The sequence below is a fragment of the Arvicanthis niloticus genome, chromosome 18, assembly GCF_011762505.2.
Source record: "Arvicanthis niloticus isolate mArvNil1 chromosome 18, mArvNil1.pat.X, whole genome shotgun sequence".
Taxonomy (NCBI): Eukaryota; Metazoa; Chordata; class Mammalia; order Rodentia; family Muridae; genus Arvicanthis; species Arvicanthis niloticus.
The window spans coordinates 31,171,655-31,189,573 of NC_047675.1; the positions used below are offsets into that span (position 1 = coordinate 31,171,655).

At 45.1% G+C, this 17,919-nt stretch overlaps 1 protein-coding gene and 1 long non-coding RNA gene across 5 annotated transcripts; one reads left to right on the forward strand and one right to left on the reverse strand.

Annotated features, from left to right (window-relative positions):
- The first annotated feature begins 1,442 nt into the window (after positions 1-1,442).
- On the forward strand, positions 1,443-15,055 carry LOC117722905 (pyrethroid hydrolase Ces2e-like). Of its 2 annotated transcripts, XM_034522178.2 has the most exons (12): positions 1,451-1,811; positions 4,302-4,506; positions 5,261-5,402; positions 9,683-9,816; positions 9,906-10,164; positions 10,908-11,006; positions 11,763-11,903; positions 12,013-12,093; positions 12,314-12,458; positions 12,802-12,939; positions 13,891-13,963; positions 14,394-15,055. In XM_034522178.2, the coding sequence occupies exons 1-12, from the start codon at positions 1,739-1,741 to the stop codon at positions 14,578-14,580; spliced, it is 1,677 nt and encodes a 558-aa protein (XP_034378069.1). In that variant the 5' UTR covers positions 1,451-1,738; the 3' UTR covers positions 14,581-15,055. The 2 variants fall into 2 exon arrangements, with proteins under 2 accessions (XP_076771854.1, XP_034378069.1); XM_076915739.1 differs by lacking the exons at positions 9,683-9,816; positions 9,906-10,164 and having other exon boundaries at positions 1,443-1,811.
- LOC143434966 (uncharacterized) lies at positions 2,255-16,771 on the reverse strand. 3 transcript variants are annotated; one of them, XR_013104869.1, is made up of 3 exons: positions 16,532-16,771; positions 11,747-11,924; positions 2,255-3,686 (listed from the first exon to the last, which is right to left on the reverse strand). It is a non-coding gene; the product is annotated as an uncharacterized LOC143434966 (long non-coding RNA). The 3 variants fall into 3 exon arrangements; XR_013104867.1 differs by lacking the exon at positions 2,255-3,686 and adding an exon at positions 9,701-9,838 and having other exon boundaries at positions 16,532-16,770; XR_013104868.1 differs by lacking the exon at positions 2,255-3,686 and adding an exon at positions 9,701-9,838 and having other exon boundaries at positions 16,610-16,769.
- Between the last annotated feature and the right edge of the window lie 1,148 nt (positions 16,772-17,919).

Genomic DNA, 17,919 nt, shown 5'->3' on the forward strand with positions numbered 1-17,919 from the left:
ACAGGGAAACTAAATTCCCAGCCGTAAACCTCTCCTCGATGCCCTTTACCTTCTCTCTTCTCATATGATGATAAAGAAAAACCACTCCTAAAATCAGCATTGGCTTATTAAGGGTGGAAAAAAATAATTTTACCTGGAAAAAATGCCATTTTAACAACCCTCCACAACCAATTCCCATGTGGGCTATATAGTAGCCCCTAGTCTCTTCTCACAATTAATTGAAGATTTGTCCCTTATCAGAAATCTCCATTAAGTCACCCAACCTTGCCTCGAGTGCCCCATTAACACATCAGGACCCTGTCTTTCTCAATCCATCAAGAGAGAAGTAAGTCTGACTGGGAATGGTAGATTGATTTTACCCACAAGTTATCCATCAAAAAGACCAAATATTTACTGGTTATGGTAGAGACATTTTTGAGATGGGTAACAGCTTTTCCATGAGTATCTGAAGGGACTCATTTGTTGATTAATTAAAGCCACAACCAAACATCTTATGTCTTGTAGGTGTCATCTATCCCTAAGCCTGTGTGCCTATTTCTTGAGTCCCGTGTGTGCCAGAATATGCATGGGTGCCTACTGGCATCTACCTGGTGGCTCATGTGCAGATGAATAAAGTATGCCACATTTGCCTAAATAAATGATCTGAGGGAAGTTGGTAGGAAGGGAAGAAGTGAAGGAATGAGAGAACATGAAAGCTAAACCAGGCCTGGAGAGACATGGCTCAGTGGTTAATAGCACTTGCTGCTCTCACAGAGAATCTGAGTTCCATTCAACCACATGGCAGCTCATAACCATACTTAACTCTAGTTCCAGGGGATCCAATGCCTTTTTTGGGCCTCTGTGGGCACCAAGAACACACAGGATACATCTACATATATGAAGGTAAAAACATTACATATAAGATGTAAAAATTAAAATGAAATTCTTTTAAAATAGGAAGGTAGAATACAGTCTAATTGGTAAGGTCCGGGATCACAAATGAGAGTTAGAATAAGACAAGAGAGGATGTCCAGGGGTGGATGCGTTTTTAAAACATTAAATACATGAATAAAGTATCATGGTGGAAAATTATTATGTAACTAGAAAGCACAACAAATTGCCATAGTTTCAATGACTTTCACTAAAACAGTCATGGCCTCCTAGGGAGGGGTATATGTGGACTTTAGGGGTAGGCATGGACCACTGTAAGGAAGGAGGGACCTTGAATGCAGACTCTGTGACTCAAGAAGACAGAAAATTTTGGAGAAAGGTGTATGCTCAGAGGACCCTGTGCTTGCCCATGCTCTCTCTTTATCAAGAGCACAGTTCTCAAATATTCATAGCACTCCTCTGTGGGACAGTGGACTGACACACCTCACTAGGAAAACAACCGCGGCTTCCGCAGTTACAGCTTTCTGTTCCTTGCTTTCTGCCCAACACCCACACTGCGCTTGTGACTCCAAGGACAACAAATGTATGACTCCAGGTTTGAGGTGAGGGTTGCTGATATCCAGAATAGCTTCTGAAGCTATGCTGTGCCTTGCAAGGCCAAAAAAGGAATGCACACAGTAGAAGAAAGTTTGCCCCGCCTACTGAGCCCTGGCTCCTACCAGTTCCACCAAGTGAATACAGCTCTCCTGCAACAACTTTGCCCTGCCCCACCAAGCTCCCGCCTACAACTCTTTGGATCCAAATATCTGTCTGGGCAAGGCATTCAGTGGATCCTATAGCAGCACAGACTCCAGCCCCAGAGCTGATCATGCCGCTGGACGCACTTCGTGGTTGGCTGACTGCTGTAGCCTGTGGTCTTCTGTTTCTCCTCCATGTGCATGGTGAGACTCCCTACGTTTATGATGGGGACCAAAGTTGCCAGTTTTTTGCAGAGCCAGAGGCTGAAGCTGTGGTAGGGAGGATGGTAAGGAGGGAGGAGCAAGTAGAGATGACAGAGTGGGAAAGTGGCCTCTAAGCTCACAGAGAGTTGGTGATGCCTAAGGAACCAGCTTGTTATGAGAGGCTCGTAAGAGCACTGGGCCTGAAAGAAGTACAGAGGGGCAGATGGGCCATTTCCCTCATCTGTGTGTGGCTGTGCCTCTGACTGTAGCTGCTATTAGCCCTTGAGTAATAGTGAAAATAATCACACCTTTGTGCAGTCATTTATTTCCAGATGTTTTACATCCTTAAACAGAAAAGCATCATGGTATACTCCAAAATGACCCTAGGCCCTTAGTTATAGTTCTTCAGCCCTTCAAATAATTGCCAAACTTAGAGGCCCGGGTTCCCTCGCCCATTTTCTGACCTTTGGAAAAGGCATAACTTGGCTTCCAGGGAAAAGAGCATGTGCTCTGGGCCTGCCACAGAGACTTTGAACTTACAAGAAGATGAGCCAGCAGGATATTGTGTATAAGGTGACTCCTACCCAAAGGTGATCAAGCGTGAGCCATACTGATCTCCTGCCAGGCCTCAATCAGATCTACCCTGCGGAGATGATATTGGCTTCATACTGTGATTCTTGCCTGGTGTTGTCCAGACTCTGAAATGTCACCAGGACCTTCTGGGCAGGATAATCTTCCCAACTCCCTTGTGGCTTATTTGAACATTCTTGTCTGGGTCCTGGGTTCAAAATTACTAATAACTATAAGAAGGACAGAGTTGTGCCCCCATCCTGACTCACACATGATTAAGAAGAGAGGTGTGAGCTGGTATGTTGGCAAATCCATGTAAATAACGTGCTGGATGACACAGAAAAGGCAGAAGGCTTTTCAGTTACAGGCCAGCCTGGGCTACATAACAAGAACCTTGGGAAAATAAAAAAGTTAAATGTGCAGACGTGTAAAAACAGAATTCCATAACAATTCCAGCATCATTACTAGACAAGGGTGAGGGTAGATCTGGAAATAAATTTGGACAGAAATTCTTAACAAAATCAGGAATTTGAAGTGTCATATACATAGTCAGATGGCAATCCAATCAGTGGTGACTTTTTTATTTTAAACATTTAATTACAGGGTAATTTTCTACTCCTTTTTTTTTTCCTCTTCATGGGCCCCCTTTTTGCACTTATGACTGTCATAAAGACAAAGTGACTCTTGGGAAGGCTACTCGTGTAGTTAGAGATACGTTATCCTTTCCCCATATGCTTTTTACATTCAGAATCTCTGCCTAATAAACTCCAATTCTGCTTCATTTTTTAAAATCTGTGCATAGATTTTTTTTTTAATTTTTCACATATTGGCCAAAAAGCGCCTCTTTATTGCTTGTGTTTTTCCACCTCCTGACAAAACGTATCCCAATACACAGGATTCCATGGAGCATCTCTTGGTGGATAAAGCATCCTGGATGTAGCTTGACTCTTACCAGACCCATTTCAACAGGTTTTGTCTGTTGTTGTAGCAGTGACAGTTATTAGTGTCCATTACCTCAGTGAGCTCTGTAGACAGATATGTCATGTGGCACCATATCCTGTAGACAGGATGTTGCAGGAGTTAGGGATGAGAACCTCTGGTCCCTGGGAATGGCTGGTGCCTTGGCTACTTGGTACCACACCAAGTAGCATCGAACATGCAATCCATGTTGATCAGGTGTGGAAGGTTTTCACTCTTTTTATGAAAATAGGGCAGGTCTGCCAAACTCTGCTACATGGGAACATGATACTGTGGAGACAGTTGCCATGGAAGCAGGAACTGGCGGAGAAGAGAGAACCCAGCAGCCTAGAGTGGGGTGGAGACATGAGAACTTCACTCAGAGAGCCTCTCTGGATACCTCCCTATAACCTAGGCTTGGAGAATCAGGGCTTGGTGTAGTGCCCAAGGCTGGACGTAGGCTGAGGAAGAGGGCCTAGCTCATCATCCATCTTACCAAATACCAGGACTCAAACAGCCTAGGTTTCCTGGGATTATTGGGTGACTTTTAATCATGTCTTATGTACATGTGCCTGTTGTGTATGCCTGTGTGGTATGTGCAAACTGTATGTGGATGTGTGTACCTGTCAAACACAGAGGATGATGTGGGTGTCCTTATCACTCTACGCCCTATTCCCTCCGGACAGGCTCTCTCAATGAACCTGGTGCCAGCAACCCCCAGGGATTCCTCTCTCACAGCACTTGAATTGCATCCACTGTAAAATGTATTACTAGGAGCTCATCCTCGAACCAAGGCCCCTCAGTGAGCCTGGTTAAATAACCTGGTGCCTGGCAGTTACCAGTATTTGGAGACCAGGATATTTGGAGAAGGCTGAGCTAAGGCTAACAAGAAAGTAGCAGCACCGATAGTTTGAAGGTGGATGATTGGACAAACCCAACCTTGATATCATATGTCACTCACAGGTGAAGACTCAGCCAGCCCCATCAGGACCACGCATACAGGACAGGTTCAGGGCAGTCTTGTCCACTTGAATGACACCGGAGTGGGTGTCCACACTTTCCTGGGAATTCCTTTTGCCAAGCCTCCTCTAGGCCAGCTGAGGTTTGCACCCCCTCAACCTCCTGAACCATGGAGTGGCGTGAGGAGTGGGACCACCTACCCACCCAGGTAAGTTCTCCTGAGACCCAGGGAACTCAGGCCCTGGAATGGGCAGGATCTCAGAGTTCTGAGCCGGGCTGCAGTGCTTTCTCCATCTCCACCCCTCAGCTGCATTCTCCCTGTAATGGGGATATTCTGCCGGTGCCAGAGAGAGGCCAAGGCAACAATGGTTTCTTCGAAAAAATCACCTTCCACTATCACTGTACCAGCCTATAAATGTCTAAGTACCACTGGCCAAGAAACAGGTACATGTCTTCCAAATGGAGATTCTGGAGAAAAAGACAGTTCTTTGAGAGTCTGAACTTGAAAGGAAGGATGTCCCACCACCCTGTATATTAATGCAGTGGCTATCTGGGTACAGAGCTCAATACCAGGCCTCAGTACAAAAAGAAGTGGTATCATTACACATACTAATAGTTTTCACAGATGGAAACATTGATCTGTGAAACGTCCCATTCAAAGGAGAAGCAGGATCCAAGGCCCCTCCCATCTGGCAGCCTCAGGGGAAATTTGAGATCCATACCAGTTTTCCCAGAGCCTGTGACCTTTATCTTGATGGGAAGAGATTTCAGGGAGGGATCTCGTGTTATCAAGACATCACAGGGCAGAGAGAGGTCGTGCCTTCTTGATCAACTCAAATCTCACACTACCTACCAGAGGCCTGAGAGCTAAATACTGACGGCTGGGAGCAAATATATATTCAGGGTCTGTTTTTAACTTCTGTATTTCATCTCTTGGAATACCTGTCTGTCACTGTCCCTAGGTGTCTACAAAATTCTGAAACTGTGAGTTCAGAGAGTCTGGAGATGATGAAACTGAGCGTGCCTCCCATCTCCACTTCTGAGGACTGCCTGTATCTCAACATCTACACACCAGCCCATGCCCACGAGGGCTCTAACCTGCCTGTGAGTGTCAGGCCGCAGCCTGCTTTGGCGTGGATGGGAGTGCGTTTCTTCAAGATGGCTAGATTGGGAAACTCAATCTGAGCCCTGATGAGCTCTCCCTATCATATCCAGGAAGACTTTCTCTGCCTTGGTGCAAACTAAACCTGGTTATGGGACACAGAGATCTAAAGACTCTGAGAAGTTAGAAGTTGTGTCTCTTTGATCAACTAAAATCTCACACTACCTACCAAAGGCCCGAGAGCTAAACACTGAGGTCATGCCAATTTATGATCATGGACTACCCATTTGTGCCAATGTGGATGTGGGTCTGGTTTGGTTTGGTTTGACTTGGTTTTGTTTGGTTTGGTTTGATTCGGTTTGGTTTTGTTTGGTTTGATTTGATTTTTTGAAAGTATCTCATTTTGTAGCCCTGGATAGCCTGGAACTTACTATGTAAACCAGGTTGGCCTTGAATTCAGAGATCTTTGACATCTAATTCCAGAGTTTTGATATAGATAATATATTTTATATTTTTATTTATATGTTTATATAATATATAAATTTTAAAATACATTATATATTTGACCATTTATTTTAAAACTTTAAAATATTTTTAAATTTATATATAAAATATATATTGCACAATACATATAAATATATATTTATATTATTTGTATATTATTATATTAAATAAATATATATTTCATTAAAAATAGATTCTCTCTCATACAACACATCCCGACCACAGTTCCACCTCCCTCCATTCCTCCCAGCTCCCTCCAGCCCCCTTTCCCCCAGATCCACTCTCTACCTCCATTTTCTCTTCAGAAAAGAGCAGGCTTCCCAGGGATATCAACCTAATACTGCATAACAACATGCAATAAGACTAGGCACAAACGCCCATATCAAAGCTGGACAAGACAATCCAGTAGAAGTAAAAGACTCCCAAAGGCAGGCAAAAGAGTCAGAGATACGCCCACACACACTGTTAAGGTGTACCACAAAACCCCCATGCTAATAACTATAACATATGCACAGAGGACCTGGTGCAGACCCATATAGGCCCTGTGCTTGCTGCTTAAGTCTCTGTGAGCCTATGTGAGCCCTGCTTAGTTCCTTTGGTGGGCTATGTTCTGCTGGTGTCCCCCATCCCCTCTGACTCCTATAATTTTTCCCCTCCTTCTTCCGCTGGGTTCCCAGATCTCCAAGAGGAGGGATCTGTTGGAAACCTCCAATTTAGACTCTCTGCATAGTGTCTGGCTGTGGGTCTCTGCACTCACTCCCATCTGCTGCCAGAGGCAGACTCTCTTATGACAACTGGACAAGGCACTGATCCATAATTATAGCAGAAGATCAATAGACATCACTTCATTGATTTATTTATTTATTTATTATTTTTATTTTTATTGCTAGTCATGTTTGGTTCTCTGGACTATCCAGTCTCTGGTTCCTGACCATCTATCTATAGGGCATGAGTTTCTGCTCCTAGTGTGGGCCTCAAGTTAAACATGGTCACTCCCACAAGTTCTGAGCTACCATTGTCCGGGCACATCTTGAGGGCAGAACAGATTATAGGGTAAGGTTTTTCTGGGTGGGTTGGTGTCCAGGTTTCTCTTTCCATATCTTACAGAGTACCTACTCAAATCAAAGATACTAGAACATATGTATGTGTATGTGTACGTGTACGTGTACGTGTACGTGTACGTGTATGTATATGGAGTGAAGGCTCCATGCAGGCACTAGCTCACCCTCTCTGCATCTGAGGAACTGAGAGGATATTGTCTTGGCAATGGTATCCTGCTGTTAGTTTTCAGAGAGCAACTTTCTGTCCTAGCATCAGCATGGGTTGCTTAGGGATCTCTACTGGATCTCCTCAGCCAACAACTCAACCAAATACAACCCAGTCCCACCATCGGAAGCTTTGCCTGACTACAAAAGATGTCAGACTCTGTGTCCTCCATTGCTAGGAGTCCTCACTAGGGTCAGTCACCCTCATTGATTCCAGGAAATTCCCACTGCACTAGGTTTCCACACCACCACCCCCAATGCTCCCCAATTCCAGCTTTCTCCCCATATTCCCCACCTGACCCTTACCACTCCTATCCCCACCCATTCTCCAGCCCACCCCCAAAATCCATTCTATTTCCCTTTCCCAGGGAGGTCCATGCATCTTCTGTTTGCCTAACCTCTCTGGGTCTTTGGATTATAGCTTGACTTTAATTTACTTAACAGACAATATTCTCTTACAAGTGAATACATGCCATATTTGTCTTTCTGGGTCTGGATTACCTCACTCAGAAGAATTTTTTTCTAGTTGCATCCATTCTCATGCAAAATTCTTGGTGGTGATAGTGTGTGTGTGTGTGTGTGTGTGTGTGTGTGTGTGTGTTTCCCTTCCTTTGGTTTTGCTGGTATAAGATTATGTCCTGTGTTTTCATGGATGCAGTTAACATCCTCAGGTTGGAATTTTCCTTTTGTTGCCTTTTGTAGGGCTGGATTTGTAAATAGATATTGTTTAAATTTGACTTTACAATGGAATATCTTGCTTTCTTTATCTGTGGTGACTGAAAGTTTTGCTGGGTATAGTAGTCTGGGCTGGCATCTGTGGTCTCTTAGAGTCTAGTGAACATCTGTCCAGACCCTTCTGGTTTTTAGAGTCTCCACTGAGAAGTCAGGTGTAATGCCTTTATATGTTATTTGACCTCTTTTCCTGCTGCTTTTAATATCTTTTCTTTATTCTATATGCTTAGTTTTGATTATTATGTGGCAAGCAGACTTCTTTTTGGCTCAATCTATTTGATGTTCTGTATGCTACTTATACCTTTATAAGTATCTCCTTCTTTAAATTAGAAAAAATTTTTTTTCTGATTTTGTTGAAAATACTTTCTGGGTCTTTGAACTGAGAGTCTGGCCTTCTATTTCTACCGTTCTTAGGTTTGGTCTTTTCATAGTGTCCCAGATTTTATGGATGTTTTATGTCCATGTAACTTTTTTAAAATTTAACATTTCCTTTGACTGTTTATCCATTTCTTTCCCTGTGCCTTTAATGCCTGAGACTCTCTCCCCCGTCTCTTATATGCTGTTGTTGAAGCACGCCTCTACGGTTCCTGTTTGCGTTCCAACACTTTGCATCTCCAGGATTCCCTCAGTCTGTGTTTTCTTTATTGTTTCTATTTCCATTTCCAGGTCTTGAACAGTTTTATTTCTTTTCTTCAACTGTTTGCTTCTTCTTGGCCTTCTTTAAGGTTTATTTATTTCCTCCAATCGTTTGTTCCTGTTTTCCTAGATTTCTTTAAGGGATTTATACATTTCCTCTTTAAGGACCTCTATCTTCTTCATAAAGTTGGTTTCAAGGTCTTCTTTCACGTGTTTCAGTTTTGTTAGAATATTCAGGACCTGTAGTGGTAGAATAGCTGGGCTCTGGTGGAGACATAGTGCCCTGCCTGTCATTGTGTTCTTATACTGGTGTCTAGGCATCTGGTTTGGGGGTGATTATAGGTCTAGGTACTGATTTCTGAATTTGTTTTTGTTTGGTGGTCTTTGTTTTCCTTGGTTTCTGCCCCTGTCCCTGGATTTTCAGAGACTGTGTGGCTGTGTGCATTTACTGGCATGCTCAGCTGGTGTTAGAGGCTTGGGGAAGGGGAGGCCAGGGGGAGATTGTCTGTTGCAGTGCTAGGGGTGACTCTGAGAATTGGGTCTAGGGTAACAAAGAGAGTGAAAATCTACAGGCAATCTACTTGGTCATCTGGTAGGCTTTGCTGGTGGTTGCCCCTGAGTTGGCAGTTGGGTCCCAAGGATGAGGAGTCGAGGGAAGGTCATGAGGAATAGTCTGAAGGATCCACAGGAGATGAAGACAGGGGATGAGAAACTGCAGCTAGTGTTCTGTTACAGCTCTAGAAGCAACCCTGAGAATTGGATCTGGGGCAGAGAAGTGGAGAAGGTCCCAGGGTTCTGCTATTAAAGGCATACATCACATAATATAGCCAACCATGTGCCAGTGAGTTTTGTATTAATAAAGAGACACTGATTATTTTATCTCATTTCAGAGGAATCTGAGAGCAGCGGTGTCTCTGCTCCAGATTTAGAGCCATTAATGCAGGCTTAGGCTCTGAGAGAGGCAGAGAGACTAACAAGTATCCCGATGGAGCCAGGGCTCTGTATGTGGCCCCGGTGAAGACATCCTGAGGGAGATTTTGTCTGTGTGTCTAGGAACACTGAGACAAAGTATTAGGTAAAACTTGAGCTCCAGGTGGAGCTTGAGCTGGGTGGGAACCTCCTAGCTTCTGACTTGATCTCCACAGGTGATGGTATGGATCCATGGTGGTGCACTGGTTATGGGCATGGCTTCCATTCATGATGCATCCATGCTGGCAGCCATTGAAGATGTGGTGGTGGTCACTATCCAGTACCGCCTGGGTATCCTGGGCTTCTTCAGGTGAGCCTGGGGCTGGCCTGTGCTGTACAGTAGTGGACAAACAGAAATAAGAAAGCCCTGTGATTCTTTTTTTCCCTGCCACTTCTCAGCTCTGGAGATGAGCACGCCAGAGGCAACTGGGGATATCTGGACCAAGTGGCCTCCCTACGCTGGGTTCAGCAGAACATCGCCCACTTTGGAGGCAACCCTGACCATGTCACCATTTTTGGCCAGTCTGCAGGTGGCACAAGTGTGTCTTCACATGTTGTGTCCCCCATGTCCCAGGGCCTCTTCCACGGTGCCATCATGGAGAGTGGGGTGGCCCTGCTGCCTGACCTTATCTCCAACACCTCTAAGGTGGTCTACACAGTGAGTCACCTCAGCCATCCTATCAATGACCCTACAGCTTCAGCCCTCACCTTCTGATACTCTGGAAGTCTGCTCAGTGGGGGAAAACAAGGAGCATAGGAAGTAGCTTCTTTCCAGTACTTTCTGGAAGACTCGAGGGTTAGAATCCACTTCTTTCTGATTTATACAAGCTGAGTGTAATAAGCATATATAAGCACCCTGTGGCTTTCATTATCCATCAAAAACAAACATGCATGAGCTGAAGATACGGCTCAGTAGATAAAAACGCTTGCCTTGTTTATAAGGACCTGAGCTCAAATCCCACCCCCAAAAAAACACACAAAGCTGAATGTGGTAACAAGTTTGTAATCCTAGTCTTCCAATGGTAAGATAAGAGAAAGAGGCCAGAAAAATCCACAAGCAAGATAGACTTGTGTACACAGGTCCTATAAAGGACCTTTTATCAAACAAGATGGAAGATAAGAACTAGCAACCAAAAGGCATCCTCTGACCTTTGCACATACACCACGGTACAGGCACTCCCAAAATCACACATGAACATACACATAGCTTATTTTTAAATATGCTTAAGTAGAATGACCCCTCTGGCTGTCACATCTGAGGAACAAGAAAATTGAAATTTCATACTTTCTCTAATCTACACAGCACAAAGATACATGGGCACAGTGGTAGCCAATTGGGATTAGGAAAACTCTTCTCCTTGCCTACTAAAATGAACCAACTCCTGCCTGGTCCCTTTGCAGACGGTGGCCATATTATCTGGTTGTGAGACCATGGACTCAGAGACCCTGGTGCGCTGTCTGAGAAGCAAGAGTGAAGAGGAGATTCTGGCTATTAATGAGGTTGAGAGAATTGTGTCTTGGAGGACCTGGTCTATATGATATGGGAGTTGGTCCCTACTACTCTAAACACATTACCTCTGTTTGATATCCTTTCAATCCTGTGTGTATGATAAACACCAGGATATCCTAATGTTGAGAGGTTAATATTTAGAATGGCATGCCCAATCTGTCTTGTTCTTATGGGGCCGCCATGTTCCCAACAAGACCTGAGGCCAAGAGCTCTCGTCACTGTTTTTAGACCAGCCAGATGCACCAGCCCTGGCACCCATGAGACTCCAGTGTGGGAGATGGCTCTGCCATCTGAACCCCAGATAATACCTGCCATCCATGCAGTACCCGGTAGAAATAAGACTCTAAAGCTTAATTATTATCCAAAGGCTTTATACATTTGGAAATGTTCAATTAACACGATGCCCACACAATTTGAGTTGTTACCCAATACATAACCTTAGATAAAATTTGTTACCCAGGACTGTTCTTGATACATGCATGGTTCTCCATAGCTCCTACATCTGTCCTTCTCCTCTAGCTCTACCTCTTCCTCTCCTTACTCCTCCCACATTAGCTCCTCCCAAATTACCGAGTTTATTGTAAAATGTAGCAGGGGAAATATCCAGCTACATCCTAATATATGTAGAATCTCTGCCAGGGGTGGAGGAGCATCCTGAGACAAAGGGGGTAATGGTTAAGTTTTCTCAGTAGATAACAGAATATATATGGATTTCACTTTCATCACTGACCTTGGATGTTCCTCAGGTCTTCAAGATCATCCCTGCTGTGGTGGATGGAGAGTTCCTACCCAAGCATCCTCAGGAGCTGCTGGCCTCCGCTGATTTTCACCCTGTCCCCAGCATCATTGGTGTCAACAATGATGAATATGGTTGGCTTCTCCCCATGGTGAGACACAATTCCAATTCTCTAGAAGTCCAGAGACTCATATGTTGGGCAGTGGAAGATTGATTCATATCCATCCTACCTTACACTAAAACGGTCCTCTGTCTCCCAGATTCTGGGCTCTGATCAGACTATAAACAAAATAACCAGAGAAACCCTGCAGGCTGTTCTGAAGAATACAACAACACAAATGGTGAGACATCTTGAGTACTGCCTCCAGTAGAAAGGACCTCTACATAGATAGCATACCTAGAAACAAAGGTTTGTGTGTGTGTGGTTATGGATGGGCTCTCCCAAGAACTTACACCTTCCCCCTATACCCTATCTCATCCCCAAACTCATTCTTTACACTGAGGCAGCTGCCTGTCAAAACAAGAACCTGTCTGATCTCATTCTTCCTGATCTTGGTGTAGATGCTACCTCCTGAGTGTGGTGACCTGCTAATGGAAGAGTACATGGGGGACACTGAGGACCCAGAGACTCTCCAAGCACAGTTCAGAGAGATGATGGGAGACTTCATGTTCATTATCCCTGCACTCCAAGTAGCACATTTTCAGAGTGAGTACACATGTAATGGGGGCAGGGGACTCAAAGCCACAGGTTCTAGAAGAACTCTGGTGTCAGTATTTCTTCCTTCTAGTATAAGAGAGTGACATCTTATCCAGGTACAGATAAGCAAACAGGTTTCTGTTACTCTATTGATTTGCCAAAACTGCTCAGCTGGGAAGGTCATGGTCACTGTTTAGCCAAGCACTTTCCCATAACTAGTGCTCAGCATGGAACCACATATTTGACAACTGAGACACTAGATAACTTTATACCAATGTACCTTGTCACCAAGGGTTAGGCAGGAAAGCTCTAGGTAAGAGAATGTCATGTCACCATGTGTCCTCACCTCTAGGCTCCCATGCCCCTGTCTACTTTTATGAGTTCCGTCATGAAGCCAACTACCTCAAAGATGTCAGACCACCCCATGTGAAAGCTGACCATGGAGATGAAGTTCCCTTTGTCTTTGGAAACTCCTTCTGGGGCATGAAACGTGAGTTTTTCTTGTTTTTTATTAGCTGAATGAGGTTCCAGGTGGGTACCTGAGGGTACATGAGCTTCTAGTCCAGTTGAGAAAATCAGGGTCTGGGAAAAGACATAATCAAGAGTGTACCATTTCCTGCTTAAAAGTCACACCCAGATTAGAATCTGGACCCTTTTAGGTATAATTTATTATTACATTAGTTACTTTTCTATTGCTATGATGAGACACTATTACAAAGGCAACTTATAGAAGAAAGAGAGAATGTATTGGAACTTTCAGTTTCAAATGGATAGAGTTCATGGTTATCATGGATGGAGTAATGGCAGCATACAATCAGACAGGACACTGGAGCAATGGCTAAACGATTAAATCCTGATCTATAAGCACAAGGCAGAGAAGGGAGGGGAAGGGGGGAGGGGCAGGGGGAGGGGCAGGGGAGGGGGAGGGGGAGGGAGAGGGAGAGGGAGAGGGAGAGGGAGAGGGAGAGGGAGAGGGAGAGGGAGAGGGAGAGGGAGAGGGAGAGGGAGAGGGAGAGGGAGAGGGAGAGGGAGAGGGAGAGGGAGAGGGAGAGGGAGAGGGAGAGCTAGAATAGTGGACTTTTTAAACCCCAAAGCCAATTTCCAGTGACACACCTCCTCTAACAAGACCACACCTCCTAATTCTTCCCAAACAATTCCACTAACTGGGACCAAGCATACAAATATGTGAGCCTGTAGAAATCAAAACAGTCAAGCCACCACACTTACGCTAGAGGGAATAAGAACACACTGGAGCAGAAATGAACATGGAGGAATTCAATTAGAGGTGTGGGTGGCTTTTGGATCCTGGGTGGTAAAGGGAGAAAGGAAAGAGACCTAGAGTTCAGGGTCGGGCTGCAGTAAGAATGGAGATTGTGGAGCATAAGTAGGCAGCTGCAACAGGTGACTGGGACCTGGACCTTTGCCTTCCCATTGGCTACAGTTGACCTCACTGGGGAGGAGAAACTGCTGAGCAGGAGGATGATGAAGTACTGGGCCAACTTTGCACGACATGGGTGAGAGCACTCCCTTCCCCCAACCTCCTCAGTAGTGGGTCCCTATCTATGGCTCCATTTGTAATTGATGACCTCATTAAGATGCATGGATAATTCATCATCACATGGTAGAGTCCACCTCACCCCAGGGCACACTTAGATATATTGTACCTATTGGTTATTGGTCAGACTGCAGTGACTTGGCAGGTGCTATGGTACTGTTCTTTAGATTTTCTATCTGAGATGGAGACACAGAACTGGTCAGGTAGCCTTGCTCCACATGGAACAGACACTAGTGGGTGGCACTTGTAGCCCTGTACAAGGAAGGACACATGCTCCATCAGACTCCTCAACCCTTGACCTAATTGGTCCACTGACCTGACAGAAATTAGTAGACTGGGCCTTGGATAAGAGTGACTTTCACCTCCTATGCTGGCTGGCATATCCACAGGAACCCCAACAGCAAGGGTCTACCCCACTGGCCCATGTTTGACCATAATGAGCAGTATCTGAAGCTGGACACCCAGCCTGCTGTGGGCCGAGCCCTGAAGTCCAGAAGGCTGCAGTTCTGGACCAAGATTCTGCCCCAGAAGATCCAGGAGCTAAAGGGATCTCAGGAAAATCACAAAGAGCTGTAGTGTCCTGTGAGAGAAATGGTGTGTAGAACTGGGGAGACTTGGGGTCAGCCTAACGTTATTAAAGCCCATTCGGAATCCTGTTAGAGTCTAATAATAACATAATCATCCCTAACCTCTAAAGTTGTCCATTTGGCCAACACATATGACAAACTGTTGGTGTGTCACTAATTACGCAACATGTCTGGACACTTGTTCTGAGACCCACTCAGTAAATGTCCCATGATTGTATAGATGTGTGATCCCCTAAGTGTCCCAGTCTTCTTTCACATTCCACTGGGACAAGGCTCCCTCCTTCCTTTCCTCATCTCTCATCCTTTCCTTATCTCCAAGCCCCAGATCCTCTTCAAATAAAACAGAAGCTTTGGAAATATTAACTACATGGGGGTGGGCTGTGTGAAAATCCCACGTTCTCTCTCAGCAAGGTTCGTGTCTTTCTTATCTGCAAGTAGCCAATAAAGAAACCTAATGATCCAAAGTTCTGTTGTCTTCACATGTTCGAGTTGTTGTTCTACAAGTCCACGAATTGCAAATTTAGCTCTGCAGTAGGTATCTGTGGTCCCTTCTATTCAGAGACTGAGACAAGAGGCATACATGAGCCCAGCAGTCTCCAGTTGGCCCAAACAACATAGCAAGACCAACATCTCTTTTAAAAATTGTAAGCTAGATAACATACAAATAACAGACATTATTTATTATAAAAATAAACATTTTTATAAACCAAGAAATCCAAGGTCAAATGCCATCAGACTTCTGTGTGGTGAGAGTTGGGTCTCTGACTCAAAAGAGTTCGCACTGCGCCCCCACCGGCTAGAATGAACAAAAATGGTACTCTCCATCTTCCCGGCTCTTCACAACTCTTAATAGCATTGGATTAGAAATTAGATTTCAGCAAGTAAATACCATCCTGTGGCTTTCAGATTGTAGCTCATAGAGACCTCTGACATCCACCACTAAGGATGCCAACTGATGAAAAACATCCCTGCATATTGTCTCTGCATGTGAAATCTTATTCGTTTCTTTTATCAATGCCTGCAGAAGCAAGACTGGGCATGCTTATGCAGCCCTCAAGCTGGGTCAGGAGTTAGGGAGTTGACCAGAGAGATGTTTCTCAGTGTCCCATTTCCTGCTTTTCATATCAGGAGTTCTGCATATGGTGTGGAGCCCACACTTGCGTGAGTCTGCTGCCTCTGAAGATGTTTGTCTGTGGGGTGTGTCCAGGAAATGGGAAGTGCACATCAATAGAGATTCCTGGCCCTAGCACCCTGAGGAAGCTTCTCCTTGTATGGAAGTGTCTTTCTGCCCTTCCTGACTCCTTGATCATCATCCCCTAATCTTCCTGATAGCCCACGTGATTGATTTCCTTAAATGTTTCAACCCCAGCAGTATAAAGTGTCTTGCACTCTGTCGTTTTTACAAAGGTGCCAAATTCTGCTTGCTCTGTCTGCACTTTGGCTCCCCCAAAGGACTTTCTCTGTCATTAAGGACAAGTGTCTTATGTCCTATAGTTCCTGGGACTAACCCATCCCTCTACCTTTCACCAACTTGCCCTACTTGGGTCAGTTTCCCCAGGGCAAAGTCTCCCTTTCTCAACCACTGCACTGACTACCAATCATAGTGTACCATGAAGAGTTCTGTGTTGACTGCCCAGGACACCAGAGAGTAGATGAGGTTAATGTTGAACCTTAAGAAGCAGCACAGAGCTGGGCAGTGGTGGCGCACGCCTTTAATCCCAGCACTTGGGAGGCAGAGGCAGGCGGATTTCTGAGTTTGAGGCCAGCCTGGTCTACAGAGTGAGTTCCAGGACAGCCAGGGCTACACAGAGAAACCCTGTCTCGAAACCCCCCATTCCTCCCCCCCAAAAAAAAGTGAGAAGCAGCACAGAGAGATACTGTCACAGGAGCCTTAATATATTGTTAAGTTCCTGGTAAGACCAGTAGTTGGCTGGACTCACCACCAGGCAGTCAGATTGGAGCTTCAACCCTGAAGGCTTTCGTTGCTGAAAGCTTGGCTTCGGCTGACAACCACTCACCCAATGCAGCTGGAGACTTTCGTGGTTCCTAGGGGGGAAAACTCAGAGGCAGAAAACCAGCAGCTCATGCTGCTTCCCCTGCATCCACCTCCTCTTTGTAAAGCACTTTCATACCCTAAGCAAACAGGTAAATGACTCTCTGGGCCCTTCCTGTCAGGTGGGAGCCCTGGTGACCTGTTCTGCGGTGTCAGTGTCGGTGTCAACAGTCCCTTTGTGCTGCCCTCACTCTCAGCTGCTCTCTTCTCCCTGATGATAAACTTTAACTCTCACCCTCTGTGGGGGTTCATTTGTGAGGCAGGAGCCAGCATTGGCCTCTGCACTGATCCTTCAGGACCTTGGTGCCAAGACCAAGCCTCCAAGTCTCCAGCTTGTTTTGACAAGACTCTGAGACTCCGTGGCAGTGAAGGGGATCGCTGGGTCTTACTAGTGTAAACCCACTGCTGTGTGGCTTTCACTTCTCTGAAAACACAGGACATTTCGCCAACAGCAATCTCGGAGCACTTTTTTAGACTTTCAGTGGTTGCTATAGTTTGAATTTACAATTCCTACAGGCTCATGTTGTTGGGTTTGAGGTGGAAGTGGAGAAAACTCACTTTACAGATGAGGAAGCTGAAAAATGAGAGCTTTATTTTCTGAGCGTTCAGGGAGGCAGGCGGCCAGTACAGGATCTGAACCGTGTCCTCAGAGGGAGATTGTGCCACATTTTTATAAGATGGGAACACAAAGCAAGGAGGGAGGGTTAGTGTTATCCAATTGTGTTTTGACGTTATGGGTTAAACCTGTTGGAGACTGGGTGGTATCCAGGGCACTTGGCTTCAAGGTCCTTAGTTCATTTTCCTAGATATTAGGTCCAGAGCTCAGAGTGATAAACAGACAAAGATGAGAGTCATTCCGAAGCCTGGGAACATGAACTTGTTTCACCCTGCCAGCAAGATGGAGACGTTGTCGTTGAGACATCTGTACTTAGACAACTGTTTACAACAGAAGCTATTCAGCTATAGGGAAGTCCCCAGCTCTCCCTAGGGCCTGGGACCTTGAATTTAGTTTTTCCCCTATGATGACATAGTCTGAACACAAAATGGTTGTACTTAGAATAAGTTTCTTTTGAGTGCTTGGTCCATAGCTAGGGGAAGATTTTAAAGGCTGGGTCCTTTAGGAGGTAGGGCCTAACTAGAAGAATTACTAGAGGCGGGCGTGCACTGATATCCAATTGCAGATATTCACCTGGGCTTTTATTTTATTTGTGTTATTGTTGTTTTATGGTTATCACTGTTTACTATGATGTGTGACCATGATGTAACCAAACTCAG